We start from the raw sequence: 26,072 nt of genomic DNA on the forward strand, positions 1-26,072 counted from the left end.
GGACATCTCACATGGGTTATCCTTCCCACATGCTTCAGTAGGCAAGACTATGTTAATTAGACAGAGAGAGAGAGCGAGAGCTTAAAAGCCTGGAAAGAAGAACTCCTCCGAGTTCGTCTAGTCCTGCATCCAGCTCCAGAGGCAGCTTCTCTTTCACGGCCAAGCTTCTTTTTCGTTTCTCTGCGTTGGTGCTAGTTTTCTCTTCTTTCCCCTTGATGTTCTTGCTGTTACCTTTTTTTCTTTTGCTCAAATCAAAACAAAAACTTTGCTCTTTTTTCTGCTCTCCTTCCTTCCTTCCTTTCTTCCTTCCTCTCCTCCTGTAGCACCAAACAGCACCAAACAGGCAGGGTTCAGGTTCGCCACGTGCTGATCCCCAAGGGGAAGAAGAGGACTTCAGCATTTTCCCCTACCGAGAATGCCCAGCAGCAAGCAGTTGTGACCTGCTCTTTTGCCACTGGCTCTCCAACGACCACCCAGTCCTTGCGAGTGCCCAACTACAGGGGAGGAGGCACGGACCCACTGGAAGGCCCCTCTGGCCCTGCAGGACTTTGGACCACCGCCGGGCGCCAGCGTTCGCCATCAGTGCCAGCAACACTACCATATTTGGGGCCTTCTCAACCCCTGCTGTGGCCTTGGACTGTTCCAGCAGGAGCACAAGGATGTGGCCCACCAAACAGCCACACAGAGATGACTCTCCTCCATTCGAGGCCCCTTTTACCGGTAGCTTTGCTGCCAGCAGGGCAGCCACTGGAGTGCCACAGCCCTTTGCCATACACGCAGCAGAGGCCCTACAGAGATGGCGTTCCTCTTTGGCCGCTGCCACTGCCTCATGGAGACCCTGGCCAGTGAGACACCAGTGTGGAAGGGAGCCCAGCCAATCCTTCACCGCCTTTGCTCCTCTGGCAGGACCCGGATGACCAGCGGCCACCAGAACCACCAACCACCCACCCCTCCTGCCCTCCCCAAACAGCCTGCTCCTCTTTCCACTCCATTGCCCACTTTGCCCTCTTGAGGTCCCAGCAGCCTGGCAGACCTGTTTTAAGGGCATTTTGGAAAAGTCCCTGGCTCTAAGCAATCCATCTAAGCCAGCCAAAAAGAGGGGAAGCTGCAGGGACTCTTCATCCTCATCCTCTTCATTTTCCTCTGGCTCTCCCCAAAAGAAGAAAAAGTCTAAACAGAAAAAATCCATTAAGTCTTGCAAGTCCAAAAAATCCAAAGGCCATAAGAAAAATAGGGGACCATGATTTGCCATTCCTCTCATCTGCAAACTTGGGGTACGAGTCCCCAGATCTCCATCCAAAAGTACCTAATCTGAACCCATGAGACCCAGGACCCATCATTGTATTGGACTCCCCTGATAACCTGGGACAGAGGACCCAGATGAGGAGGGAGTCTCTAGGGAAGAGGGTGAATGGTCAGATGATCAGTCTTCAGAACCCATCTCCCAATTTTTACACCTTTTCCCACGAGTTGATTTTTCACAGTTGTTTCACAAGGCTCTTCATACTCTGGGGCTCCAACCATGCTACTCTCCCCCATCTAGAGAAGCGCTAGTTTTTCCTGTGCCATAATCCAAACAGCATAATCTGGTTTTTCCCTTCCCTGCTTTCTTCTCAGACACAGTTAAGCAGAAGTGGGAAGCCCCAGCTGCAAGTTGTTGTTGTTTGTTGTTGTTGTTTGTTTGATTTCTATACCGCCCTTCCAAAAATGGCTCAGGGCGGTTTACACAGATAAATAATAAATAAATAAGATGGCTCCCTGTCCCCAAAGGGCTCACATTCTAAAAAGAAAGACAAGAGAGACACCAGCAACAGCCACTGGAGGGATACTGTGCTGGGGGTGGATAGGGCCGGTTACTCTCCCCCTGCTCAATAAAGAGAATCACCACGGTAAAAGGTGCCTCGCTGCCAAGTTAGCAGGGATTGGAAGCCTACATCTCTTGTCAACAAGTTTTGTAGCCTTATTCAAGAGGCCATTAACATGTTCCAGATTCCTCCCACAGATGCCCCCATGGTGGCCTTGCTCTCAGGAGCCATTCTACCTAGGGACAGTGACATCTCCCTGAGAGACCCTAACAAGAAGAGTCATCCCTTAAGAAGGGCCACGAAGCAGCTTCCCTGTCTGTGTGCTGTCATGTCACAGGCATCCCTGCTGTGGGTGGATGAACTCATTCAATCCCCTCCTCCAGATACCACCTGCTAGAAGGCACAAGCAATTATGGCAGACGCGACCTTGGACTCAATTCATTTCTCTTCATGCTCCACGGCTTCTGTGGTGGTGGTGCGGAGGAACCTCTGGCTCAAGCACTGGCAGGTGGATTCTGCATCACACAGCAACCTTGCTGCCATCCCTTATACTGCAACAGAACTCTTCAGTGATGCTGCACTTCGGGAGGTCCCAGCAAAAACAAAGGATAACGATCTCCAATCAGTAGTACATCTGCTGGTCACCTCCAGACTTGACTACTGCAATGCGCTCTATGTGGGTCTGCCTTTGTACATAGTCCAGTAACTGCAGTTGGTATAGAATGCAACAGCCAGGTTGGTCTCTGGGTCATCTCGGAGAAACCATATCACTCCCTTCTTAAAAGATCTACTCTGGTTGCCGATAAGTTTCCGGGCAAAAAAACAAGGTCTTGGTTATAACCTATAAAGCCTTAACAGCTTGGGTCCTGGGTATTTAAGAAAACATCTTCTTCACTGTGAACCACACTGTCCATTGAGATCATCAGGAGAGGTTCGTCTGCAGTTGCCACTGGCTCGTCTGGTGGCTACTTGGGGATGGATCCAGTGTTCCCTCTAAGGCTTGTGCGTCTATGGTTCACACGTGTTTTGATATCTACTCAGTTGATTTTGGATCCCGCTCTGGTTTAATCAGGAAGGTCCCACTCTGAATATACTGTACGTGCACACACACTTCCTTGATACTGCTGCCCAGAAGAAAACTCATTCTGCACACAGTTGAAAATATTAGAGAGAACACTGGATGGCCCTTCTCCATTACTGCCCTGAGGCTTTGGAACATGCTCCCTGATGAAAATAAGGGACTCCCCATCTCTTACAACTTTTTAAAAGGCAGTAAAGACACATTTGTTCACTCAGGCTTTTAATTAGATACATACATACATACCTACCTACATACAAGGCGCTACCATCAGCCCTTCGCAAGGATGACAGACAACAGTCACAAAGGCCCTTCTAGCCTTTTCGTTCCTTTCATCCCAACTTTAGACCTCAGAACAGACTCCAGAGGCCAGCATCCTTTCTGGAATAGTCTGCACTCCAACTTCCACATACCAGAGAACCAGTCATGTCAGACCTTCACGGCACAACCCAAGGTAAGACAACCCTCCTGACTCACAGCCACAGGGCATGGGAGGTTGTCTCTCTGACTTCTTCCACGCATGGGAAGCCAACATCATGGACCAGTGGATCCTCAACACCCTCACATGGGTACCAAATAGAGTTCACCTCAGTGCCCCCCAACCGATTCCTCCCAACCCAACTCCTGGGCCTGATGATGGCATCCCTGACTCTGGTTCAGTGGGCCCATTTTCACCCACGCACACTTCAGTGGTTTCTTCTACCATATCAGAACGACATTGCGGGTCGGAGACCCACCAGGGTCAAGCTTCTGCCACATGTGGTCCATTCTTTCTGCTGGTGGACTCAAACATCACATGGACTCAACCATCTTTCCTGTGATCGGACTTTCCTGACCCACTCCAGGGTGATACACTGGATGCGAGTTTCTCCGGCTTGGCGGGAGGGGTACACTAGCATTCGGTGCAGGGAAAGTAGACTCCACAAGAACAAGCACACAGTATAAATTGGTTGGAGCTAAGGGCCCTTCACTTAGCCCTGCAATCATTCCAGCCAATGCTACAGAATCAGCATGGTCTGGTCCAGATGGACAACATGACTGCAAAAGCACAGGTGAACTGACAAGGGGTCACCAGATCCAAGTCTCTGCATCAGGAAGCCTTGCTCTTACTCCACTGGACAGCAACTCACCTAGCCTTGCTTAACAGCCTATCATGTCAGTGAGGTTCTCAACACCCAAGCAGATAGGCTCAGCAGGAAGGAGATCAGCTCTCACGCCTTTGCCCTGATGACTCAAGCCCTGGGCATTTCATAGATGGATCTTTTCACCTTGCCAGTCAATGCAAAGCTTCCCTGGTTCTTCTCCCGCTTTCCACGTAAGGGCACAGAATTTATTTATTAATTATTATTATTATTTTACATTTTCTATCCCGCTCTTCCTCCAAGGAGCCCAGAGCAGTGTACTACATACTTAAGTTTCTCCTCACAACAACCCAAGAGGACCTTAAAAAAGGGTCTCAGGGTGAACACGCTCAAGCGGTTGGCTAATCTCCTGTCCGCTCCTCTGCTAAAGGGCTACATTCACATCCACATCTCAGTTTTCCCAGATTTCCTTCCTGGGAGCTCCACAGAGTCCTCCACATACTACACAAACCACCATTTGAGCCCATTAGATCCATTCCACTCCGCTTACTTTATTTCAAACTTGTCTTTCTGGTGGCTATCACATCACCCAGACGTGTCTCAAAATTATGTGCCTTATCTGCCAATCCTATTTTCACATGACTCAGTGCACCTGATACTAGATGCCTCTTTTCAACCGAAAGTGGCCTTGGTTTTTCACCGATCTCAGCACACAGTTTCCCCTTCATTCCGTCCTAAGCCTTGGCACCCTAAGGAGGAGGAGTGGCACAAGCTCAAAGTCAGTCACTGCCTGAAGGTTTATCTCTTGCCAGATGGATCAAGGCATGTTGTATCCTTGGCATACTAAGTACAAAACTTGCTCACACACTTAACATCACAGCGCACTCTACCAGATGAGCAGTAATGACGGCAGCCTTCTCGATGAATGCTCCACTGGCAGAAATCTGCAAAACCATCACCTAGCCATCTCTATCCACGTTCACACGTCACTACAAGCTTGACCTCCATCGCCTTTATCAAGCAGCCTTTGGCAGACAAGTCCTCCAACAGGGTCTTCCACCCCAGTAGATGCAGACTGGGCTATTGCAAGCTGGGAGAGGTTCTCCTTCCCATTCTATTTAAGCTCTTTTTTTGTCTACATAGTCCTGCCTACTGGAGCACATGGGAGGGATAACCCACGGGAGATGTCCTCGAATCCAGCAGCAAGAAGAAGCCTTCACGGTGAGTAACCAAGTGCTCCTTTCTGAGAAAACGACCAATTCCATATAATCACAGGATTCTAGAGTTGGACGGGACCTTGGGGGTCTACCAGCCTCTGTCTGAAAGCCTCCAGCAAGGGCGAGCCCACTGCTGCCCCCAGACGTGCTCTTACCCCTAGACTTTGGGGCCAAAGTCCAGTGTCTCCACAGACCCTGGGAAATCCTCTTTAGTCTGTCCTGGGTGGTGTGGTCACCCAGCAGAACATGATGTTGCTTAATTTGCAGAGGGTGGGGGGCCTCCAAAGGCCTTTAGATCCAGGCTCCAAAATTACCTAGGTACACTTCTGGCTGCCCCTTCTTCCTTGACCTTCCTCCTGTTCTGAAGAGACCTGAAAAGCCCTTTTTGTTGTGGTGGCCTCTTGCAAGCCTCAACTCGTTCCCTGGCTGATACCTGGGCTAAATGACTGATGAGTTGTCCCACTGAAGTTAACAGGACTGCTCATAAGTAATTGAGTCTGGATGTTGGCCACCATCCCTACAAGTTTGGACATCACTCTTGCTTGATGCTCAGTGTTTCTTCTTCCTAATGATCCTTATAGCTCAGAATAAAAAAGGGAAGGGAGCCCTATGCTCTGGGTCTCTGAGGAAGGTGGGTGGGCGGGCTGGGAGCACGCTTTCGGTGCCTCTGCTTTTCTCTCTCTTTTTTCTTTTTTCTCTGCCCCTTCCTATCAGTCTCCTCCTTGCTGGGAAAAGCTCCCCATGTTCTGCTTCTGTCTCTCTTAGGAAGTGCATGCTGAAGGCCCACCAGGTGACAACCCGCAACCTAAGCCTTGCTGTGTCGGACCGCTTTTGGAAAATGGTGCGTGAGTCTGTGGAGCAGCAAGCAGATGCTTTTAAAGGTAACAGGGCTGCATGCAGCTGGCTTGCCAGGGTGCCTCTGGTGGGGGCGGGCAGAGGGTGCGCCTCAACTTCAACTCTCTCTGGGAGCTGGACATTCCCATCTAGAGAATACCGTTGGGCCAGAGCCAGGTTGGTTAGTGGTTGGCTTCTTGAACTTCTCTGCCCAGATCTGCAAAAGAGCGGAGACAGCGATTTCAGGCACAGATGCGTTGGGTTGTTTGTTTAACACATTTATATACCGCCCCAAACTTACGTCTCTGCTGCCAAAGGGCAAACTGTGTACCCCAAGCAAAATTACTGAAGAAGCAAGGGAGGATTTCAATTTGGAAAGGAACAGAGAATCTTCATCAGACAGCTTCATGGGCCCTGGCCAAGGGGCCGTAGAGAGGAGTCTGTGCCTTTTAGAAAATGAGTTGGGGAGGCTGATCAGAGAGCCCACCCTTGGCAGCCTACAGCATGTCTCGGGTTCAGTCCCTGCCTAGCCAGTCACGTCAAAAGCCCGCCAGGCAAGGGAGCATCGGAGAGGTGGAGCTGCCAGGACTTTGGACTGGATGTGATCAAATCATGGATGTGCCTTAGATTTCTGTTGATTTCCATTGTGTATCTGTAGAGAAATGAAAGAACTTTGTTTTTCAAAAACTGGCTGGCCAACTATACTGTGTGTTGTATTTTATGTTTACTCCTTGCAAAACAACAATAATAAAGTAGAATCATGAAAACATGGTTTCCCTGAATGCTGTATGCTTGAGACCTCAGGTGTAAAAAACAGACACTGCAGAAGCACACTTCAGGGAGCTTCAGTGTTTGTGCATGCAGATCTTTGTAAGATGTACCTGGGTTGGTTGACATGCTTGTCCAACACTGTCCTGTAGCCTACTGTATGTTGTTTTTATTACAGTTGCTATTTTCAGTGTCTCAAATGCCTGCTATAAGCACTTCTACTGCAGTTGGGGGTGGGGGGGGGGAGATGTCACGTATGTGCAACTCAGCAGACCAGCTGCACAGAAACCATGGATCTTGCCTACATCCCCAGTGTTTTTTTCCCATAGCGACACGTTTCAATTTGGAGACTGAGTGGAAGAACAACTACCCTCGCCTGCGAGAACTTGATCGGGTAAGTCCAGTTTTCATTTATATCCCACTCTTTCATAAAAAGAAATTATGCCCAAAGTGGTGTGCACCACCTACAGATCAATAAATAGTAGAGCAAAATTACTTGCCAAAAGCATAAACATAAGAAAAGTTGTACTGGATCAGGCCCAAGGCTGATCTAGTTAAGCATCCTGCTTCACACAGTGGCCCACAAGATCCCTCTGGGAAGTCCAAAGGCAAGAGCTGAGGGCATCCCCTCTCTCCTGCTGTTGCTCCCCTGCAACTGGTACTCAGGGGCATCCTGCCTCTGAGCCTGGAGGTGGCCTGTGGCCCTCAGACTAGTAGCCATTGAGAGACCTCTCCTCCATGAATTTTTATAAACCCCTCTTAAAGCCATCCAGGCTGTGTTGGCTGTTACCACATCTTGTGGCAGAGAATTCCATAGGTTGATTATGCATTGTGTGAAAAACGCATAAATGCAACAGTTCAATAAACAAATCCGCCAACATTTCCGTTCAGTAAACATAGCTTCTTGTAGTGGTCTTATTGTCCCCCACACTGTGGATGTCTATCCCTGCATAGACAAGACCCGGGGAACCTTTTAGAGCTGCAAAGCCTTTTGGTGGCAGCTCCACCCTCTGATGGCATACACAGTCCCTCAGATGTTACTTCCCTCAGTCTTCTCCCAACCTCCATGACAGTGACTTCAGAGGACCTTCTGCCGTGGATTTTTTCTGTGAGCTGAGCCATGAGAGAGAAAAGAAACCCCTGTCCCCCATTGTTTTACTGTTTATTCCCCTTTCTCTATCCTCTGGCTGTATCTGCTTTTCTGGTTTTGCATTTTTGTTTTTATTTCCTATGGTCTCCTTCCCCCACTCCCCACCTTCCCGCCTTTTCTCCTGAGGGGCCTCAGGTAGTCTATGGCTGCCAAGTCCTCATTTAAACATTGTGTGACTTGTACTTTGTAAAACGACAGGCCAGGAGTCATCGGGCCTCATGTTTGCGCGCTTTACTCTGGGAGCAGGCTGTCCTTGCTAATACAGCCCTCCAGACTCCACCTGTTTCTCAGCAATCCCAGCAGTGCCATACAAGCTGCGGGATGCTGTGCTCCGAGGACTCGGGGCTTTTGTTGCGGAACACATCACAGGCGCTGTCGGTACCCACACAGGGTCCGATGCTCCAAGCGCCCGTCAAGCAGCCACTCCCGGCACCAAAGCCCTCGACCTCCGGGGCTAAGCCGCTCTCAGTACCGAAGTCCTTGTCCTCCAGGACAAAACCAAGCAAACACCAAGAGCAGTTTCAAGGTGCTGAGGGGCGGAAAGCACTGCAAGAAGAAGAAAGCGCCACAGAAAGCTGCGACAGTCTCCGTAGCAACCTCTCCGATCCCAGTCAGTGCAGAGGAAACAGAGGAGAGGAGGGATTCCACTCTGGAATCGGAGGGCGGAGCAGACTGGGAGGGAGGATCTGGAAGAAAGATTTAGGGCTCACGGATATGGCAACAGCCCTAAAAAATATAGATCCCGCTCAATTTCACCTAGCAGGAAAACAAAGGGACCCAGTTCTAATAAAAATAAAAAGACCAGAGTTGCAGTTACTAAGGATGGCCAAGCTCAGCATAATGCACAACCTGCGCAGCCAACCAAAATTGCACAGCACGACAAGTCAGATGCCCCTACAGGTCCAGCTGCACCTGACTCCGTGTCAGAATTAGACACTGTCTCTTCTCATCCCAAAGATCCAGGTATGTCTCCAGATCCTCCTGTGCCACAGGACCCACTAGATGGCAATAAAGGGCAATCTGTATCGGAAGACTACGGGCCTTCTACAGAGCAAATACAGCGAATGGCATCAGCCCCGTGGCCTGGAGACGCAGCAGTTAAAGCATGAGGCAGCAGACTCTGTCTTTGGCCTTATCAAGTCATCTTCTGCTACCCCTGTTTCCTTACCACTTCTTCCTGCTGTCACTGAAGCAGTAAGGGCAGCCTGGACTAAACCAGCATCCATTCAACCTACTGCTAAGAAGTTGGAAAACCTTTATAGACTTCACCAGACTGATGCACCCTATTGGTTTCTTCACCCGAAACCTAACTCAATAGTGGTAGAGTCCTCTCAGCATGGTTCAAAGCAAAAGCTGCTCTCTGCACTGTCTGACCCAGATGGTAAGAAGCTGGACCCTTTGGGGGAGTGCATCTCTGCTACTGCAAGCTTACAGGTGGGCATATCAAATTAGCAAGGGTGCATGGCACGTCACCCACATTTTCTTTTGAGCTGTTTATCCAGCAACTTCCATCAGATCAGAAGGAGGCAGCCATGACCTTCCTTTCCAAGGGTCTACAGACTACGAAACAAGAACTGCACTCAGCACACCATGAGGCGGACTGCAGTTCTTGAACTATGGCAGCGGCTGTTGCATTGCGCAGGCATGCATGGCTAAAGTCAACCTCTCTTGCACCAGAAGCGAAGGTGCAGATTGAAGATCTCCCATTTGATGGGGACAACCTGTTTGGCAAAGACACAGATGATACGTTGGAAAGAATCCACAAACTGAAAACTACTGCAAGGTCGATGGGGTTCCAGTATTTCCAGCAAAGACCTAATAAGCCACATCAGTGGGCATCGGTCTTCATATCAGGCATTGTGCCACCAGGAACATTGGAGGAACAGATTCCAACCTTATATTTCCTTTCGCAAGCCATCTACTCCGTCTCAGAAGACCACTCTGAAATCCAAGCCAGCCTATAATAAGAGAGCCTGACACACTGTCTGGCTCCAGGCTCCTCCCATATGCAGACGTGTGGCAAGACATCACTATGGACCAATGGGTGCTGACCATCGTGTGTATCGGGTACGCAACGGAATTTCACACACTGCCACCCTTTTCGGGAACCCAGTGCACGCAATCCAATCCTATGCTTCAACAAGAGGTTCAGTCACTTCTCAGGAAAGGCGCCATTTAAGCAGTAAACAGCAATATCACTGTGGAGTTCTATTCACGTTACTTTGCAATCCTGAAGAGAGGTGGGGGCTTGAGACCCATCATGGATCTTCTCAGCCTCAACAGCTTCATTCATTCCAAGTGTTTCCGGATGACTACCCTTAGCCAAATTCTACAGCTCTTGTTCCGAAACAATTAATTCGCAGCGATTGACCTGAAAGATGCATACTTTCATATTTCGATCAGACCACACCACAGGAAATATCTTTGTTTCTGCGTTGGGAGGAGGGTGTGCCAATACAAAGCTTTGCCCTTTGGTCTGTCCATGGCCCCGAGAGTCTTGACCAAGTGCATGGCTGTAGTGGTGGCACATCTTCGTCCACTGGCCATTTGTCTATATCCATATTTAGACCTTTGGGAAGGTCCAAAGAGAACTACCGACAGCACATTCAAACTACGCTCACACTCCTAGACCATTTGGGTCTATGTGTCAATTGGGAAAAGTCAAAGCTAACATCTACACGGACTATAGAGTTCCTGGGCACGATTCCTGACTCTCAGGACATGCTGGCTTCTCTGCCATTGCGAAGAGTGGCCGACATCGGGGCCATGGCCTACAAAATCCTAGCCTCCAACCATCACCCAGCACAGTCCATACAAAAGATGCTGGGCTTTATGGCGTCAGCTACCAGCATCCTATCACTGGCACACCTCCGAATGCGTCCCTTGCAGCAGTGGTTCCTGTCTGTTTTCCATCCACAGGAGGACGACGTTCGCCGGTCAATATGGTGGTGGTCCAAGATTTCCAGTCTCCTAGAAGGCAGGCCATTTGTATAGCCAGTAGCAAAGATGTCTCTTACGACAGATGCCTCCAACTCTGGGAGTGGCGCACACTGCTGCAACCACAGTGTATCTGGCCACTGGAACACCCGCAAAGGCAAGCTTAACATCAGCCACTTGGAACTTGGCCATTTGGAAGGCCATGAAGGCTTTTCTCCTGCTGTTGAGAGGCACTTCAGTATTGGTGATGACAGACAATGTGACAGCGACGTCCTACCTGAATCATCAAGGAGGAACATACTCGCCTGCACTCTGCTGCCTGGCTGTGGACATCTGGACCTGGTGCCTCAGTCTGTTAAAACAGCCTTTCTGTTAGCAGTTACCTCGGCCCGGCGTGCATCAGAGCACAGGGCGCTACAGGCAGACGCTCCACTCATTTCCTTCCAGCAGGACAAAGTCATCTTAAGGCTTGACATTCATTATTTACTCAAAGTTGTGACTCAGTACCACATCTCTCGCGATATCTGCCTCCCAGTATTCTTCCCTTTGCCCACATCGGATGAAGAGCGTTTGTGGCGTACCTTGGACGTAAAACGAGCGCTGTCTCTTTACCTCCATCCTGCCAGAGCTTGTCCACCTGGATTACCCCTGCCATCAAGCAGGCCTATACACTTTCTAAAAAGCCACTACTGCCCTCTCTTAGGGCACATTCTACTAGGGCAGTGGCTACCTTTATGGAGTTCCATTGGATGCTCTCTGTCGGGCAGCAGCCTGGAATGGACCCTTGTTCTTTGTTCGGCATTATGCTTTGGACACCAGGTCAAGAGCCCATTCCCAGTTTGGAGCGGCAATCCTTGATACAGTCCTCCAGTAGATGCCTGCTTCTCCCGCCTTCCTGGTGAGTTGCTTGCTAATCTCCACAGTATGGAGGACAATGGACCACTAACAAGAAAGTTTGGTTGCTTACCTGTGACCGTCGTTCTTGTAGTGGTCGGTTGTCCTTGACACGACCCTCCCTCCTCCCTGATGTAGCGGTCACTTACCTGTCTAAGTCGATTGCGGCGGTCAGGGACTGAGGGAGGTAACATCCGAGGGACTGTGCATGTCACTGGGGGGGTGGGGGGTGGGGGCTACCGCCAAAAGGCTAAATCAGCTCTAGAAGGTTCCCCGGGGTCTAGTCTACACAGGCGCAGACATCCACAGTGTTGTGAAGGGCAGTGGACCACTACAAGAACTACTGTTGCAGGTAAGCAACCTGACTTTCACTCTTACGCTACACAGATCAAGAATCTTTAAGTAGCCTAATGTAGGCAGGAGAGAACCAGAGTGGACTTGGACTGGGAGGCCAGACACAGCTTCACCGGAAATCGTTGTCTTTTCTCCCATCCTTGAGGCTGCTGTCTGCCAAGTGGGGGTACAAAGGATCTGCTCTGCAGGACTGATGAGATGGGAAAGACACTGAGGCTGCCGGAGAGCCCTTGACCAGGACTTTCCATGGTGTGCTGTGGGAACGGCTTGAAAAGAGCAGGGCTTGTTCTGTGGCAGACGCTTTGCTTCCAGTGCTGGTGGGTGACGCCTCTCAACTGGAGCTGTGCATGTGGAGAAGCTCTTCTAGTGGCCATGGCACAAATGGCTCCAGTTTCCTGGCCCGCCAGAGATGCGAGCCCCCAGCAAGCCGCCGAGGAGGCCTTTGCCAATAAGCCACCTCAGTGACTGATTAAATTTGCACTCTGCAAAGCCGAGAGAGAGCGGCTTTGCTTAAACTTAATGAAACTGACCATTTCTCTTTTTTACGAGAGGACTTGTGATTTTAAAATTGCCACTAATTGTTTACAAATGGGAAAGCCATACGATTCCACAAGGCATGTAAGAAGTGTCTTCCGAAAGGCCTAACAGGCCTTGAGACCCCTGAATAGTTTTCAGTATCCTTAAAGATGGGACTTCTAAACTTAGAAAACTTGATCATTTTCATGGCTGGGGTTTGGTTTCACAGTGTTCTTTTTGTATCGAATTGTTTTCTGCGGCTGTGGGCACATTTAAAATGGAAGAGCGGTTTCTAGATTGCCACATTTCTGAGACAACGCAAGTGGACAGTGCTGTGGTCTCTCCCTGCTCATGGGCCCTGATCTTCAGTGGGCCAGCCGCTTGACCTTGCCAGGGTTGTGTCCTCTTCACAGGCCAAGCATGCACTGAATGGTGTTTCAGCCAAGCACAGGGGTCCTTTGAGAGACGGCCCCAGCAGCTACACATGCCTTGCGTGCAGAAGGTCCCAGCTTTAGTCCTGAGCATCTTCTGTTCGAAGCCTCTCAGGTGGGGGAAAGGCCTCTCTCTGCCGGAGGGCTGCTGTTGCTGCTGCCAGCCAGGACAGGAAGTCGTGGGTCCGAGCATCTTGGTCAGTGGCCACCCATTCTTCTTTTGTGCCTAGGATGAGCTGTTTGAAAAAGCAAAGAATGAAATCCTTGATGAAGTCATAAGTTTGAGCCAGGTGACGCCAAAGCACTGGTACAGTAGCAAATGGATCTTCTGTCTTTGGGGTTGCTTTGTCTGTGATGGGGGATGTTAAACAGACTGCCATAAATCCTCCCTGGCCCAAGGAGGATGCCATGCATTTCTTACCATCCATCTGGAATCCATCTGCTCTCTTCTGCCTGTAAAACATTTATTGGTTCTAGGTGTCTGCATGGGTTTGGCAACTTCTGGCCATTCTGTGAATGACTGGCAATTTTGCTGCTCTCTTAAGAGAAATCATTGCGCATGTTGTTGTCTGTTCGTGTTCCAGAAATTACAAATATCAGCCAAAGGAGTGGATGCGGGGGCGGGGGAGTCTTTCTAATCAGAGGTAGGAAACAGCTATACACAGGAGGGCTTGCAAGTACTCAGTTCTCTATATTTTTTAAAAGAGAGAGGAATTCTGCATCAAGAAACCTGAATTCAGTGGTCTGTCTACAGTAAGCCAATTTGCATTAATTAAAAAAATAAAACATCTGCTTCTGTTGGTCGTGAAGTGTGGCCCAGCAGGGCACTGACCACTGTGAACAACTGTTCAGAGCGCACGCACGCACCCGCCCTCCCTGTGAAGAATTGCTAGGAGTTGCGGCTGCTGCACACTTGCAAGCCTCCCTTTGCAGCTGTGTGTGCTCAGAACCTTCTGGGAGCCAAGGTTTCTGGGGCATGGTGACTCTGCCCTTTGGACTGTGTGGTGTGTTCTTCTCGAAAAGGGTCTTCCATGGAAACCTAACCCCTTGTGGGCTGTGCCTGTTGGACGTGCCCCATCCATCCAGCCTGTCATGCACTGAAATGTTTGGGGAGGATTTGATCTTATAAGAACAGGTTAAGTTTGCTTTGGGGCAGAGTTTGGAATAAAGCATCATTTGGGCAGACAACTGCAGCTTATGCTTCTCATCTCCACACTTCTCTCCTGCTCTCCGTGTGTGCGTGAGTGTCTTGACACTTGGCTTCCTTTTAAGTTCTCATAAATAACCTTCATAAGCTCTGAAGCCCTGGCGGGCCTGCTTCACTTTCAAGGCGGGTAGCTGGTCTGAAGCCCTCAAGCAGCACAGCCAAGGCTTGAGCGAGCTGGCGAGCTGGCGTGCCAAGGAGCAGCTGGAGGAGGGAGAGGCCTCCAGGGATACCTCTGGGGGAGGGGGGGAGGCGGCTGCTGGGAGAAGGGCAGGGGCCTCCTGCCTTGGAGCACCTCTCAGGTGGCCCGGGAAGCAGCTTTGCCCTGCATGCTGGCCGCCCCTCAGTCCCTGCACTCTCTCAGGTTTCCAAGCTCTTGAAATGCTCCCTCCTCCGCTCCCTAGCGCAGGAGAGGCCCAGCGGGTTGTGTTGGGGGGTGGGGGGGAGCTGCAGGACCCCCCACCAGGGAAGTGTTTTGAGCCACTGTGTCCATATCCCAGAGGTCCTCGAACTGGGGCGCCCAGATGGTGGTGGACTACAGCTCCCATCATCCCTTGCCACAGTGGGGAGGATGGGAGATGTAGTCCAGCAGCATCTGGGACCCAAGGTTGAGAAGCCCTGCCTTCACCCATCCCTGTGAAGTGACCTCTTGCCCTTTCTCCTCCTCAGGGAGGAGATTCTTCAGAAGACCTTGTGGGAGAGAGTCTCTACGCATGTGATCGAGAACATCTACCTTCCAGCAGCACAAACCACGAATTCGGGGACTTTCAACACCACTGTGGACATCAAGCTGAAGCAGTGGACTGACAAGCAGCTGCCCAGCAAAGCAGTGGAGGTGAGGCTGGGTTGGCTGTCCGTGGTGTCGCTTGTGGGCAGAGGATCCCCTTAAGGGAGTCTGCCTGGATGAGTTGGGGCTCTCTGGGCAGATCACGGCAAAGCCACCTCTCCGCCCGTGCAGAAGGAGCGACAGTTCCAGCTGCAGCCTTGATCATGGCTGGTTCTGAAGGAATCTTTCTTCTAAGGGCCACCCCAAATGACAGGCGTGGTGGGTGGGCGTATGGCTTTTGCTTTCCTCTTTGCAGGGTGCCATGGGATGCTTGTAGACCCCAGCAGGCTAATTGGCCTGGCTTCGCTCAGTCCAGCCCCTCCACCTCCCCTCTTGGCCCTCTGGTGTGCCCACAGCAGGCATCCCTCCTGTCTTGAGGTTCCTCCTCACCTCCACCATGCCCCCCCCGCCCTCACTGCTCTGTGTCCTGCAAAAGTCCTCTTTTGCAGCCCACAGTCTGCAGAGCCGCCGCCCCCCCACCGCCACTTCTCCCTTCTGCCAGCGTGCCTTTGGCGCCTCTGCCCCGCTGACCGAGAGGGCTGCTGGCCTTTGTCCACTCACCACAGCCTCACGCTGAAATCAGCCCCTGCCAGCCAAGGCAAGCCTGTCCAGCCTGCTCTGGTGGCTCTTGCCCTGGCTGGTGTTCGACATGTCCGACTCAATCAGTGGCATTGCAGCCTGGCTCTCCTCTGCCCCGACATGGCCGGAGCTTCTGTGTGGTCCTGCTTCCGAGGCACAAGCTGGGGCTGCTTTTGAGCACAGGACTCTGTGGCCCACTGTCCAGGTTGCCTGGGGGACGCTCCAGGAGGAATTTGCTCGCTTCATGACCGAGGAGGACAAGGACAAAGAGCACGACGATATCTTTGACAAACTGAAGCAAGCGGTGAAGGAGGAGAGCATCAAGCGGCACAAGTGGAACGAGAAGGCAGAAGACAGCCTGGTAGGCCTCGGTCTTCCCTCGGGTGTCTCTTCTGGAAGCATCTGTCGTGGTTCTCCAGCAACCACAAAGGAAACCAATGCTGCTCTGTCTTGATGTCTCCTTCTGCTTCTTTCCTGCAGTTCTTAAAAATGTAACGTGTTCTCGCTAGGCAGCTACCCATCAGACCGCGCTTTTTAAAAATGGCATGTGTGTTTGGGGTTCAGTCCAGTGGTGGGGGTTGGATCCTGGCATCTGAAAACGCAAGTCCACTAGACTAGATCATCACCCAGTGAACCAGCATGTTTGCCCAGGGGGGACCAAACACTGGAGAGGTTTCTCTTCTCTGCATAGCTCAGAGCAGGCTGGAGGAGTCCCTCTCTTCCTCTCTGCTGCCACTTACAGCAAAGCCGTGCTGAGCTGCCCTCGCGGTGGCCCCACAGCTGGGGGGTCTTGCACACCTTCCTCTGTGGGCTTTCAGAACTTTGGGTATTCATAAGGACGGTGTTTCGAATGGGGCTTGATTGCTGCGCTTAGCAGAGATTGGGCTTCTCCTTAAGTCCGACGCTCTTAACATGAGCGGTGGGCTGGCTAGAGCCAGGGGAGAAGGGTGGGCCCTGATGGTGGTGCTGTGCCTTGGCAGAGGGTGATCCAGCACAACGCCTTGGAAGACCGCTCCATCTCCGACAAGCAGCAGTGGGACGCCGCAATCCAGTTCATGGAGGAGACGCTCCAGTGTCGCCTGAAAGACAGTAGGTGGTGTTTCCCTTGGGTTAGAAGCACTGCACCCTCGAAGGCGTGTGCATGCACGTGCGCTCACACATCTTAAAAGTCCGCTCAGTTAATCTCAGATCCCGCTCCGTGTGCATCAGGAAGGCCCCACCCTGCCTGCACATGTGCACACACCCTGCCTGCACATGTGCACACACCCTGCCTGCACATGTGCACACACCCTGCCTGCACATGTGCACACACCCTGCCTGCACATGTGCACACACCCTGCCTTGATACTGCCGCCCACCAGAACACACATGAGAAAAAAGAGAGCGAACCCTGGTTGGCAGCTGCTTCCTTGCCCCCCTCGGCATCTCGGGGGCTGGCCTTGGGCTCCTGCCCCTCCCGGGCCCATCTCGTCAAGCCATGGTTTTTGCCTCCTCCTGCCGCCCCTTCCTTTTTCATTCAGCCCCAGAATGCTTTGGTGAAATGGCTTTCCTTGCCACAGTGACCCTCCATGCCTTGTTCCTGGCACCCGCTTCATGCCTCTGCCCCTTTCCTTGGGGGTGGGGGACGGGAACAGTGTGCTTCATGGCAAGAAGGCTCCCATCGGCCCCAAGTCCACCCCGCTGACCAGCTGCTCCTTGTCCCTGTGTGGAGCTTTGGCCAAATCGCCCCCTCGGCCCTGTGCAGGGTTTCCACCAGGCAGTGCTGCTGCCCTCTGCCCAGGGCCAGGGGGGCTCCCTTACGAGAGACGGAGCCCTCTCCAGCTTGAGCATCACCCACACATGCCTTCCCCTCCGAGCTCTAGAGGAAAAGCTCGGGGGAGGCTGAGCCCTCCTCCCAGCACTTCATTGCACGCTGCCGCCACCGCCACCTCCTCCTCCCCAGGCAGGCCCAGGGGCTTGGCAGGGCTCCCTTCCCGGCTCTTGGAGTACTGGGTGGGCAGCGCTGCAGGGAGGCCGGTGCTGGCTTCTGCCCTCAGGCCGCCTCCTTTCCTCCTGGAAATCCGCTGCCACGGCTGCCTCCTCCGTGTCTTACGCCACCGCCTCCTCCTCCTCCTCCTCCTCCTCCTCCACCTTGCCCTTCTGGTGCCTGCTGGCAGCACTCGCAGGGAGGGGTCGTCTCACGGCAGTCTCTTCTGTGGTGCTAGTCCCACTCGGATGCCAAGTATTTATTACAGGCCAGGGCTGCCCAACTTGGCCCTCCAGCTGTTGGTGGACTACAACTCCCATCATCCCCAGCCGCAGCGGCCAGTAGTCAAGAGACGATGGGACTTGTCGAGCAGCGACAGAGCTGTGCAGCCCTGCTCTGTGGAGTCGCGGTGGCCTTGCTCGCACGTGCTGTATGGAGCCATCTCATCCCTTGTCCCCACAGCCGGGCAGGCAGTGACGGAGGGGCTCCCCGCCCGCTGCTCACTTCCAGGCAGCTCCCTCGGCCACTGGGGTTTCTCGGTCAAGCGCGAGGACCCCGGCATGCCCCTCGCAACTGTGGTCCGCCCTCTGCTCCATCACACACCCTTTCAGGCTCTCCCGCTTTGTGTCTCGGAGCCAGAAGGCCAGCAGAAGCCGTGGCTGAGCTTCCTCAAAGGGCAAGCACTCCGCAAGCAGGCGGGGCCGTGTGATGTAGCGACTTCTGCCGCATGTGCGCCAGGTCTCTCTTGGGCGGGTTGCGTGTGCGACCTCGCTTCTCCCTACCTGGTAAGAACATCAGAACAGCCCTGCTGGATCAGGCCCAAGGCAGCCCGTCCAGTCCAGCATCCTGTTTCACACAATGGCCCCCCACCAGTTGCCCCCCAGGAGCCCACAGGCAAGAGTTGGGTGCCTTCCCTCTCTCCTGCTGCTGTGGCTCCCCTGCAACTGGTTTTGGGAGGCATCTTCTTGCCTCTGAGGCTGGAGGTGGCCCACAGCCACCAGACTAGTAGCCATGGATAGCCCTCCATGACTTTGTCTGAGCCCCTTTTAAAGCCATCCAAGCTAGTGGCCACCATATCCCATGGCAGAGAATTTCATAGATTAATTATGTGCTGTGTGAAGAAGTCCTTCCTCTTGTTGGTCTTAAATTTCCCAGCACTCAATATCCTGGGATGACGCCTGGTTCCAGTGTTATGAGAGAGGGAGAAAAAATCATCTCTGTCCACTCTCTCTACTCCGTGCATAATTTTATACACATCTATCATGACTCCCTCTAGTTGCCTCTTTTCCAAACTGAAGAGCCCCAAGTGTTGTAGCCTGACCCTCTTGGTTGCCCACTTCTGCACCTTCCCCAGCTCTATAACGTTTCCCCAGGCTCCACTCGTGGGTCTTGGGGAGGAGCCTGTTGGGTGTATTTTGCAAGTCGCAGCGTTGTGTTCTCTTAAGATACCAAAGAGGCCTTTTCTGTTTTGTTCAGCTGAATCGGTTATTGAAGACATGGTGGGTCCAGACTGGAAAAAGAGGTGGCTCCACTGGGTGGGGCGCACCAAAGAGCAGGTAAGCGGGAACTGCCCCCTGGAGCCGGGGGTGGGGGTGTCTTGAGTGGAATGGCCGCACCCGGCCTCGGCAGAAGCACCAACCCGGAGCTGCTTGTCTGCGTCTCTGTGGCCCGTTGAACGGGCAGCTCAGATGCACCAGCTTGCAGTTAGTATTGCCGTAAATGGTAGAGGCACACAGCTCCATCCCTTCTGGGTATGCACAAGTTCCTTGTTGCTCTCTGTGCACCATGCAGGGGGCTTCCCCGGAGAGCCCAGGCATCCCTCCAAGGCCGCTGGCGGCTATTTGCCTCTCCCTTGTTCAAAAGTAGGCAGAGATCTTCCAGCATTTGTACCCCTGATCCAGGCAAGCAATTAGAGTGTGAGGTATGAAGTAGCCCTGCCAGAACTCCCTTGGATTATACCGGCCCAGCTCAGCCAGCCCTCTAAGCCAGGGCGGCACGGCTTTGGCTCTCCAGGTGGTGTTGGACTACAACTCCCATCACCCCTGACTATTGGACGCTGGGGGTGATGGGAGTGGTATTCCACCAACAGCTGGAGGGCCGAAGTTCCAAGCCCTGATCTGAATTCTGGCTGCATGCGAGCAGCAGTGCGCCCTGGTCTTGTGGCCCCCTCCTCAGAGTGCAAGAGGAGGCAAAAGGAAGCTTCCACTTTCACTCCTGGAAGAAACTGCAGCTGCCCCTGACAGGTGAACTGGGGGAACTGTGGCTTGCTAACTGGCTGGAATGGGAACAAACCAGTATATCAAATCCTGATCAACTGATCTTTGTCTTGAGTGTGTTATGTGTAATGTTAGAATATTTCCCACCTTGCTCCTAGAGAGAGAGTAGGGTGAAAATTGAAATAAGCAGTTGATCTCTTCCGTTTAAGACCATCCGCAATGAAACAAAAAATGAACTTGAGAAGATGATCAAATGCAACGAAGAGCACCCAGCTTACCTGGCCAGCGATGAGGTCACAACCGTCCGAAAGAACCTGGAGGCCCGAGGGGTGGCTGTAGACCCCTGCTTGGTAAGGTGTCCCCTTGTGCAAGATTTGTGAGCACTTGTCTTGGGAATGCGTTCAGAGGAAGACTTTGCTTCTAGGGGAGAAGGCAGAGGGCGCTAGAAGCTGCTTCGGAGGTTATTTGGGAGAAAAGGTCTGACTGCAAAAGTGTGGAGTGAAGATGTGTGGGATTCTGCCCCCCCACCAATCACTTCTCTTATAGATCAGAACAGGATGCTGGGTGGTTTTCCAGAAAACTCTTCTTTGGGATGGCTCCTTGGTGGCTCTCGGTGGGTTTAGGTTAAACACACACACACCCGGGGGGGGGGGTGCCATTTTGGAATAGGCTGCCCAGCGATGTTTTGGCATCTCCTCCTGGGCAGGTTCTCAACAGGCCCTTTCCCCCCAAAGTGCAACTGCTCAGGTGAGCGGTGGGTGCCTCTCGCAGTGTGCGTGCTGCCTCTGTCGGAAGGTAGTGTCCATATGAGGAGGTGGCGCTGTTGGCAGCAGCAGCAGCGCCCTCACCTGGCTGCCCCCTGCCCAAGGGTGGGCTTTTCCTGTCTTGCTGCCCCGCAGCATGTGTTTTGGTGCCATCCAGCCTCACCAGATGCTTCTCTCTGGCCCCAGATTAAAGACACCTGGCACCAGGTTTACAGGCGGCATTTCTTGAAGAAGGCCCTGGGCCACTGCAACCTCTGCCGGAGGGGCTTCTATTACTACCAGAGGCATTTTGTGGACTCTGAGGTGAGTGGAGGGGCTGGCTGGAAGAGAGAGCGAGAGAGAGAGAGAGCTTCCTTCCGGCTGCGCTCTTCTCCTGAAGGGCCGTCTCGGGCTTTGGGTTGCCAGCGCAGCCCACTAGATGGCAGGCGAGGGACGCGCGAGCGGCTCTTCCCTCTCGGTGCTGCACTTGCGTTCCTGGGAGCTCCCTGCTGGTGCTTGGCCCCGCCGGCACCACCCAGCACACCTCCCAGCAAGGTCTGCGACTCGAGTGGCAGCAGAGGCTGCAGGCAGGGCAAGGCCCAGTCAGCAGACATGCCGGGCAGCAGGAGGACTTGGAGGAAGTGCTGAGCTGAGCGGGTCAGGAAGCTCATCCTTGGCCCTGGCTGCGCTTGGTGTCCACCCCAGGCTTGCCATGGCAGCTTCTGCCCCTTCCTGCCCCTTCCTGCCCCTGCTCCTGCTCCTCCTCCTCCTCAGTGGGCAGGCACAGCTGCAGGGAAGGCTTCTGCCCGTCCAGCAGCACTGTGCCGCCTGCCTGCTGCCAGTGCCACCATGGGCACGCTGGGGGATGTGGGCTAATGCCTCGCAGCCCTGGGTTTCCCCAGCTGCAAAAGAGGGATCAAGGTGGCCTGCTCGACCAGGCGGCTGTGAGGGTGGGTAAAAACCAAACGGGTTGGGTTGGATGCCATTTCATGCGTTAGTAGTTCAGTGCCTTCCGTGGTAGCACCTCTGCTTTTAAGCGAGGCACTGGGCTTAGGCTGGATGCAGCCTGCAAGCAAAAGGGAAGTAAAGCTTCCCCTTTAACATTAAAAGAGGCACCTTTTGACATGGTGATTCTCTTTATTTAGCGGGGGGAGAGTAATTGGCCCTATCCACCCCCAGCACAATATCTCCAGTGACTGTTGCTGGTGTCTTGTCTTATGTTTCTTTTTAGACTGTGAGCCCTTCGGGGACAGGCATCCATCTTATTTATTTGTTATTTCTCTGTGTCAACCGCCCTGAGCCATTTTTGGAAGGGCGGTATAGAAATCAAACAAACAAAGCCCTTTGGCAGACCCTACCTGCCATTGCATCTCTGTTGAGAGCTACGCTGCCTGCAGACTGGCCATTGGTCAGGTAGAGCAGTTTGGTTAATGGTGCTGCTCTACCTGACAAATGGCCGGCCTGCAGGCAGCGCAGCTCTCGTTCACGCTGGGGCGGGGCAGGAGAGAGTGGAGCAAGCGGAGCTCTGGCAAGGAGAGGCTCCCTTCCAGCTCTTTTTGACAAGCCGCTCCCGGTTTAAGCAGACCTTGTCTGCTGGGCCTCAAGGTGAGCAAGGAAAGGGCTCCCCGCTGGGTATGAGGAGGAGCAATGCCTGTCTTGCCCGCTGGGGAGCCGGCTAGCTTGGATTCCAGTCTTAATGTGCTTTGCCTGTGTATGCCGCCTCTTGAGATGCAAAGCGCTTCACATATGTATGTTCTGGATGCAATCCTTGCCGCTTTGCGGTTGTCTTCTCCTCCCCGTCTTGCAGCTGAGAAGGGGAGGCCGCAAGGGAGCGGCTTGCCTACACGGCCGGGCAGAGGTGAGCTGTAAGCCAGGGAGGCCCGGTGTGCAGCCTCAGCTCTCAAGAGACAGCGAGAGTCGTCTGAGTTAGTGGCTAGTAGTTCTCCTCCCTTGTCGTGTGTGCCTGAAGCTTTGTACTTTGGGGAAGGGGCCTATTCCTGTTGAAAGGGCCAAGCCCTTTCTCCCAGCTGCCTTGCTACTTCCTGGGTGCTAACTGGTCCCTCCGGCGGTTTCAGCTGGAGTGCAATGACGTGGTCCTGTTCTGGCGAATACAGAGGATGCTGGCCATCACGGCGAACACGCTGAGGCAGCAGCTGACCAATACGGAAGGTAAGGGCTGTGCCTGGGGCCTGCCCCCTGCCCCCTTTCATCCCTGTCCTGCCAGGGCGTGGACGGACTTCTGCCATCGGAGCCTCCACACCAGCAGCGACCTCAGGCGCTGTGGGCTGCCTGACGTGCCCTGGACGAGCAGTTCTGGGCCTGCGTCAGCAAATGCTCAACTTGGTCCCTTCCTGTCGATGAGTCGGCTCAGCGGGATGTGGGTCAAATTCAGCACGACTGAATTCAGTGGGGCGGGGAGGAATGATCCGTCTCCCCTGATTGCTCTGGATGCAGCCTTGGGATGCTTCTAGGCTGCCCTCCGCCCCGAAACTTCAAGTGAGGGATCTGTCCTTAGTGCAGAGAAGGTGCTGGTTCAGGAGGTCATGACTGGGGGCAACTGAACCCTTCCTTCTAACGAATGTTTAATGCTGAAGATGGGATTTATGCAACCCTAATGGCCTGGGGGCGGTGCCAAAGGAGGTGCAGCTGCCTTTGCTGCCCTCCCACCCCACCCCACCCCTGCACATGGTTGACCGTTCAGCTCTACCTGATGAGTGGCCAGCCTGCAAGCAGCACTGCTCTCATTAATGCTGAGTCAGGAGAGAGGGGAGCAAAAGGAAGTTCCATTACTGGAGCGTTGGCGTGCCGTCCGTGGTGTGCATTTTCTTAGATATTTCTCTCTCCTGGGGGCAGGATGTGTGTGAATGTATAAATATATATGTCTCTCTTTCCCTACAGTGAGGCGCCTAGAGAAGAATGTAAAAGAGGTGCTGGAGGATTTTGCTGAGGACTGTGACAAGAAGGTGAAGTTGCTGACAGGGAAGAGAGTCCAGCTGGCCGAGGACCTCAGTGAGTGTCTCTTGTGCTCAGAAGGGGGTGGTCAGGCAGTTGCCCGCCCACAGAAGCTGGGCTCTTGAAACAGGAGGTTCGGCTCAAACTTGATTAGGCCAGTCTTAATGGGATAAAATCCAAAATCTCCTTGGCCTCAACCCAAGCTCCCTTTGTAGTGGGCTCGAATGTGGTCGCCACACAAACAGAACCGTGGCCAGGTGGAAATTGCCGTGGAGAAGCAGCCCTTCTGGTGCTTGTCCATTTTGGCTTTGTGTGTAGAGTGAAAGGGACGGAGTTGCGAAGGGCCTTCTCCGGCAGATTATGGCACGTGGCATGGAAGGTAGCCAGTTCTTGCGTTGGCCTGAACTTTTCTTCAGGCAGCAGGATGGGCCAGAGCATTCTGTGCAAATCCAGAGGTTGCGGTCTTCCTCGGCCTGCCCCGGAAATTGAGAAGAGGGGGGTCTCCTGACTTTGCGGAGGCCCATCTGGATGCCTTTTGGCAGAAGCACAGGAGAGGCACCTCCTGCAACTCATGGAGCAGATCACCTTGGGGGGGCAGGCCTCTTGTGGGGGCTAGGCAGGCTTCTGTGGCTCCTGGATGGCCAGGGAGCCCCCACCGGGCAGGGCAGGCAAAGGTGGGCCTTTCACTCACCTGGCCCTGAGGGGAGCGCAGCAGCCGGCGCAGGCATCCCCACCCACCGCCCACCTGCCTCTCTCCGTATTTGTCTTCTGATCGCCAGCCGAGGCCCTAAGTGGACTCATTTCCCTTTCAACAAAGCCTCCATCCTGTTGGGTCTTGCTGCCTGACATGGAGGGCTTGCTGGGTGGTCTGCGAGGGGACCATCAGCGCTGCTGCTTCAGGCCACAGTGTCCAAAAGTCTTGGGTGGCTTCTTGCACTGCGCTGCCCCCCGCCCCGAGCCACGGGGACCCGACTCCCCACCTGCCCGTGGGTCTGGTCCAGTGTTCCCTGTCACAAGGGTTCCCAGAGGTTGTTGACTACAACTCCCAGTATCCCCAGCTGCAGTGGCCTTTGACTAGGGATTGTGGGAGTTGTAGTCAACCACATCTGGGAATCCCTGCTACAGGCAACACTGGTCTGGTCTTGGCCCTCGCCCCTGGGGCTCTCTGGCCACAACTAGGCGGGAGCTGCTTCTTGGCGGGGGGGGGGACAGACATCCCTGGAGAGAGCAAGTTGGCACAAACCATGCATTGAAAAAACACCCCCAAACCAGTCCCCTCCACAGAACAAATTAGATGTTTTATGAAAGCATGGCGCCAGAAAGTATGGTTTTTCGTGCCCTGATAATGATCCTGAGGCCTTCTAAATGAAAAGAGTATTGATATTGCTGGGTCAGGATCAAGTCTGGCCCTTGGTGGTTGGGGAGGATGTTCAGCATCCTTCAGTATTGCCCCCCCCCACACACACACACACATCCTGGCCTGCCGGTACTCCTTGCAGCAGGGGACTCCGAGGTCTGGGGGGGGGGGGCCCTACAAAGTGCTAGGGTGATTGTGCCTCTGTGCCGCCTGACAGCTCTGCAGGTTGGAAAAGGCTGCTGGGCAGTCACTGGCCGGCATTCCTTCTCAGCTGCAGGAGGCAGCAGGGCCTCACCCGGGGAGGCACCCTGTCAATGGACAACGGTGGGGTCATGCGTGTGGCCGGCTCCCCGCCTCTGTGTGCCATTCTGGGCGGCTCGATGCTCAGCATCAGCCAGGCACTGGCCGGGGACTGCTTTGTGCATGTGTGTGTCCAGGCTTCTGGGCGGGTGCCCGCCTGTACTTGCTGCCGCCTCCCCTCTCGGCCCTGGCAGTTTGCAGACCTGCCTCCTTGGTCACGGGATCAAATCCTTCCTCGCAGCTGCGCTGCACACAGTCCAGCTCCCCCCTTCTTTAGCAGGGCCGTGCAGCGTGCCTGTGTGCCGGTGGCCCTGGCCGGGTCGCCAAGCCTCGTGGCTTTTTTCTCACCTCTTGGCTTGCCAGGTGGAGCTTTTGAGGAATAATAGTGATAATACTCGTGGCAGTTTCCCTTTCAAAGAACTCTGAAGCCCTCTTCCCTGGAAAGGGTTTGAAATCCCGCCCCGAGTTCAACTCGGAGACTCCCCAAACGGAAAGCAGGTACAGCCAAACAAGCCCGCGTCGCCATATGCATTGGCCATGCTGGCCTTCGGAGGACCAGTCATATGTTTTTGTGGAAATCCACGGTTGGAGGCGTAACCCTCACGTGCCTCTTACACGATCCCCAGATGCCACTTGGCGCCTCAGAAATGGGTCCCAGACACCTGGGGTCCACCCGCCCCCCCCGCCCCGCCCCCAGCATGACGTGCCTGTCGCCCTGGGCCGAGGCAGTGGTTTGCCCAGCTCAGCCCTCCTTATTGGGGACGGGCAAGTGCAGCAGGCAAGCTCACAAGACGGGGTGTTAATGCAGGGCGACTTTTAAAAAATGGGGTTGCTCTTCAGGCAGAAGCTCCAGCTCTCCCTCC

At 53.6% G+C, this 26,072-nt stretch overlaps 1 protein-coding gene across 4 annotated transcripts in view; it reads left to right on the forward strand.

The window, feature by feature from the left end:
• Nucleotides 1-26,072, forward strand: part of OPA1 (OPA1 mitochondrial dynamin like GTPase) — an 81,381-nt gene that overhangs the window by 36,437 nt on the left and 18,872 nt on the right. For all 4 annotated transcript variants that reach the window (XM_053308838.1, XM_053308840.1, XM_053308839.1 and 1 more), the window contains 11 exons: nt 5,948-6,063; nt 7,114-7,178; nt 13,297-13,373; nt 14,940-15,105; nt 15,881-16,036; nt 16,656-16,764; nt 19,118-19,197; nt 20,067-20,207; nt 20,808-20,924; nt 22,676-22,769; nt 23,499-23,609. In XM_053308838.1, the coding sequence (XP_053164813.1) occupies nt 5,948-6,063; nt 7,114-7,178; nt 13,297-13,373; nt 14,940-15,105; nt 15,881-16,036; nt 16,656-16,764; nt 19,118-19,197; nt 20,067-20,207; nt 20,808-20,924; nt 22,676-22,769; nt 23,499-23,609 (1,232 nt within the window). The remainder of the gene's footprint in view (nt 1-5,947; nt 6,064-7,113; nt 7,179-13,296; nt 13,374-14,939; nt 15,106-15,880; nt 16,037-16,655; nt 16,765-19,117; nt 19,198-20,066; nt 20,208-20,807; nt 20,925-22,675; nt 22,770-23,498; nt 23,610-26,072) is intronic.

Source organism: Hemicordylus capensis, chromosome 3, assembly GCF_027244095.1.
Source record: "Hemicordylus capensis ecotype Gifberg chromosome 3, rHemCap1.1.pri, whole genome shotgun sequence".
NCBI lineage: Eukaryota > Metazoa > Chordata > Lepidosauria > Squamata > Cordylidae > Hemicordylus > Hemicordylus capensis.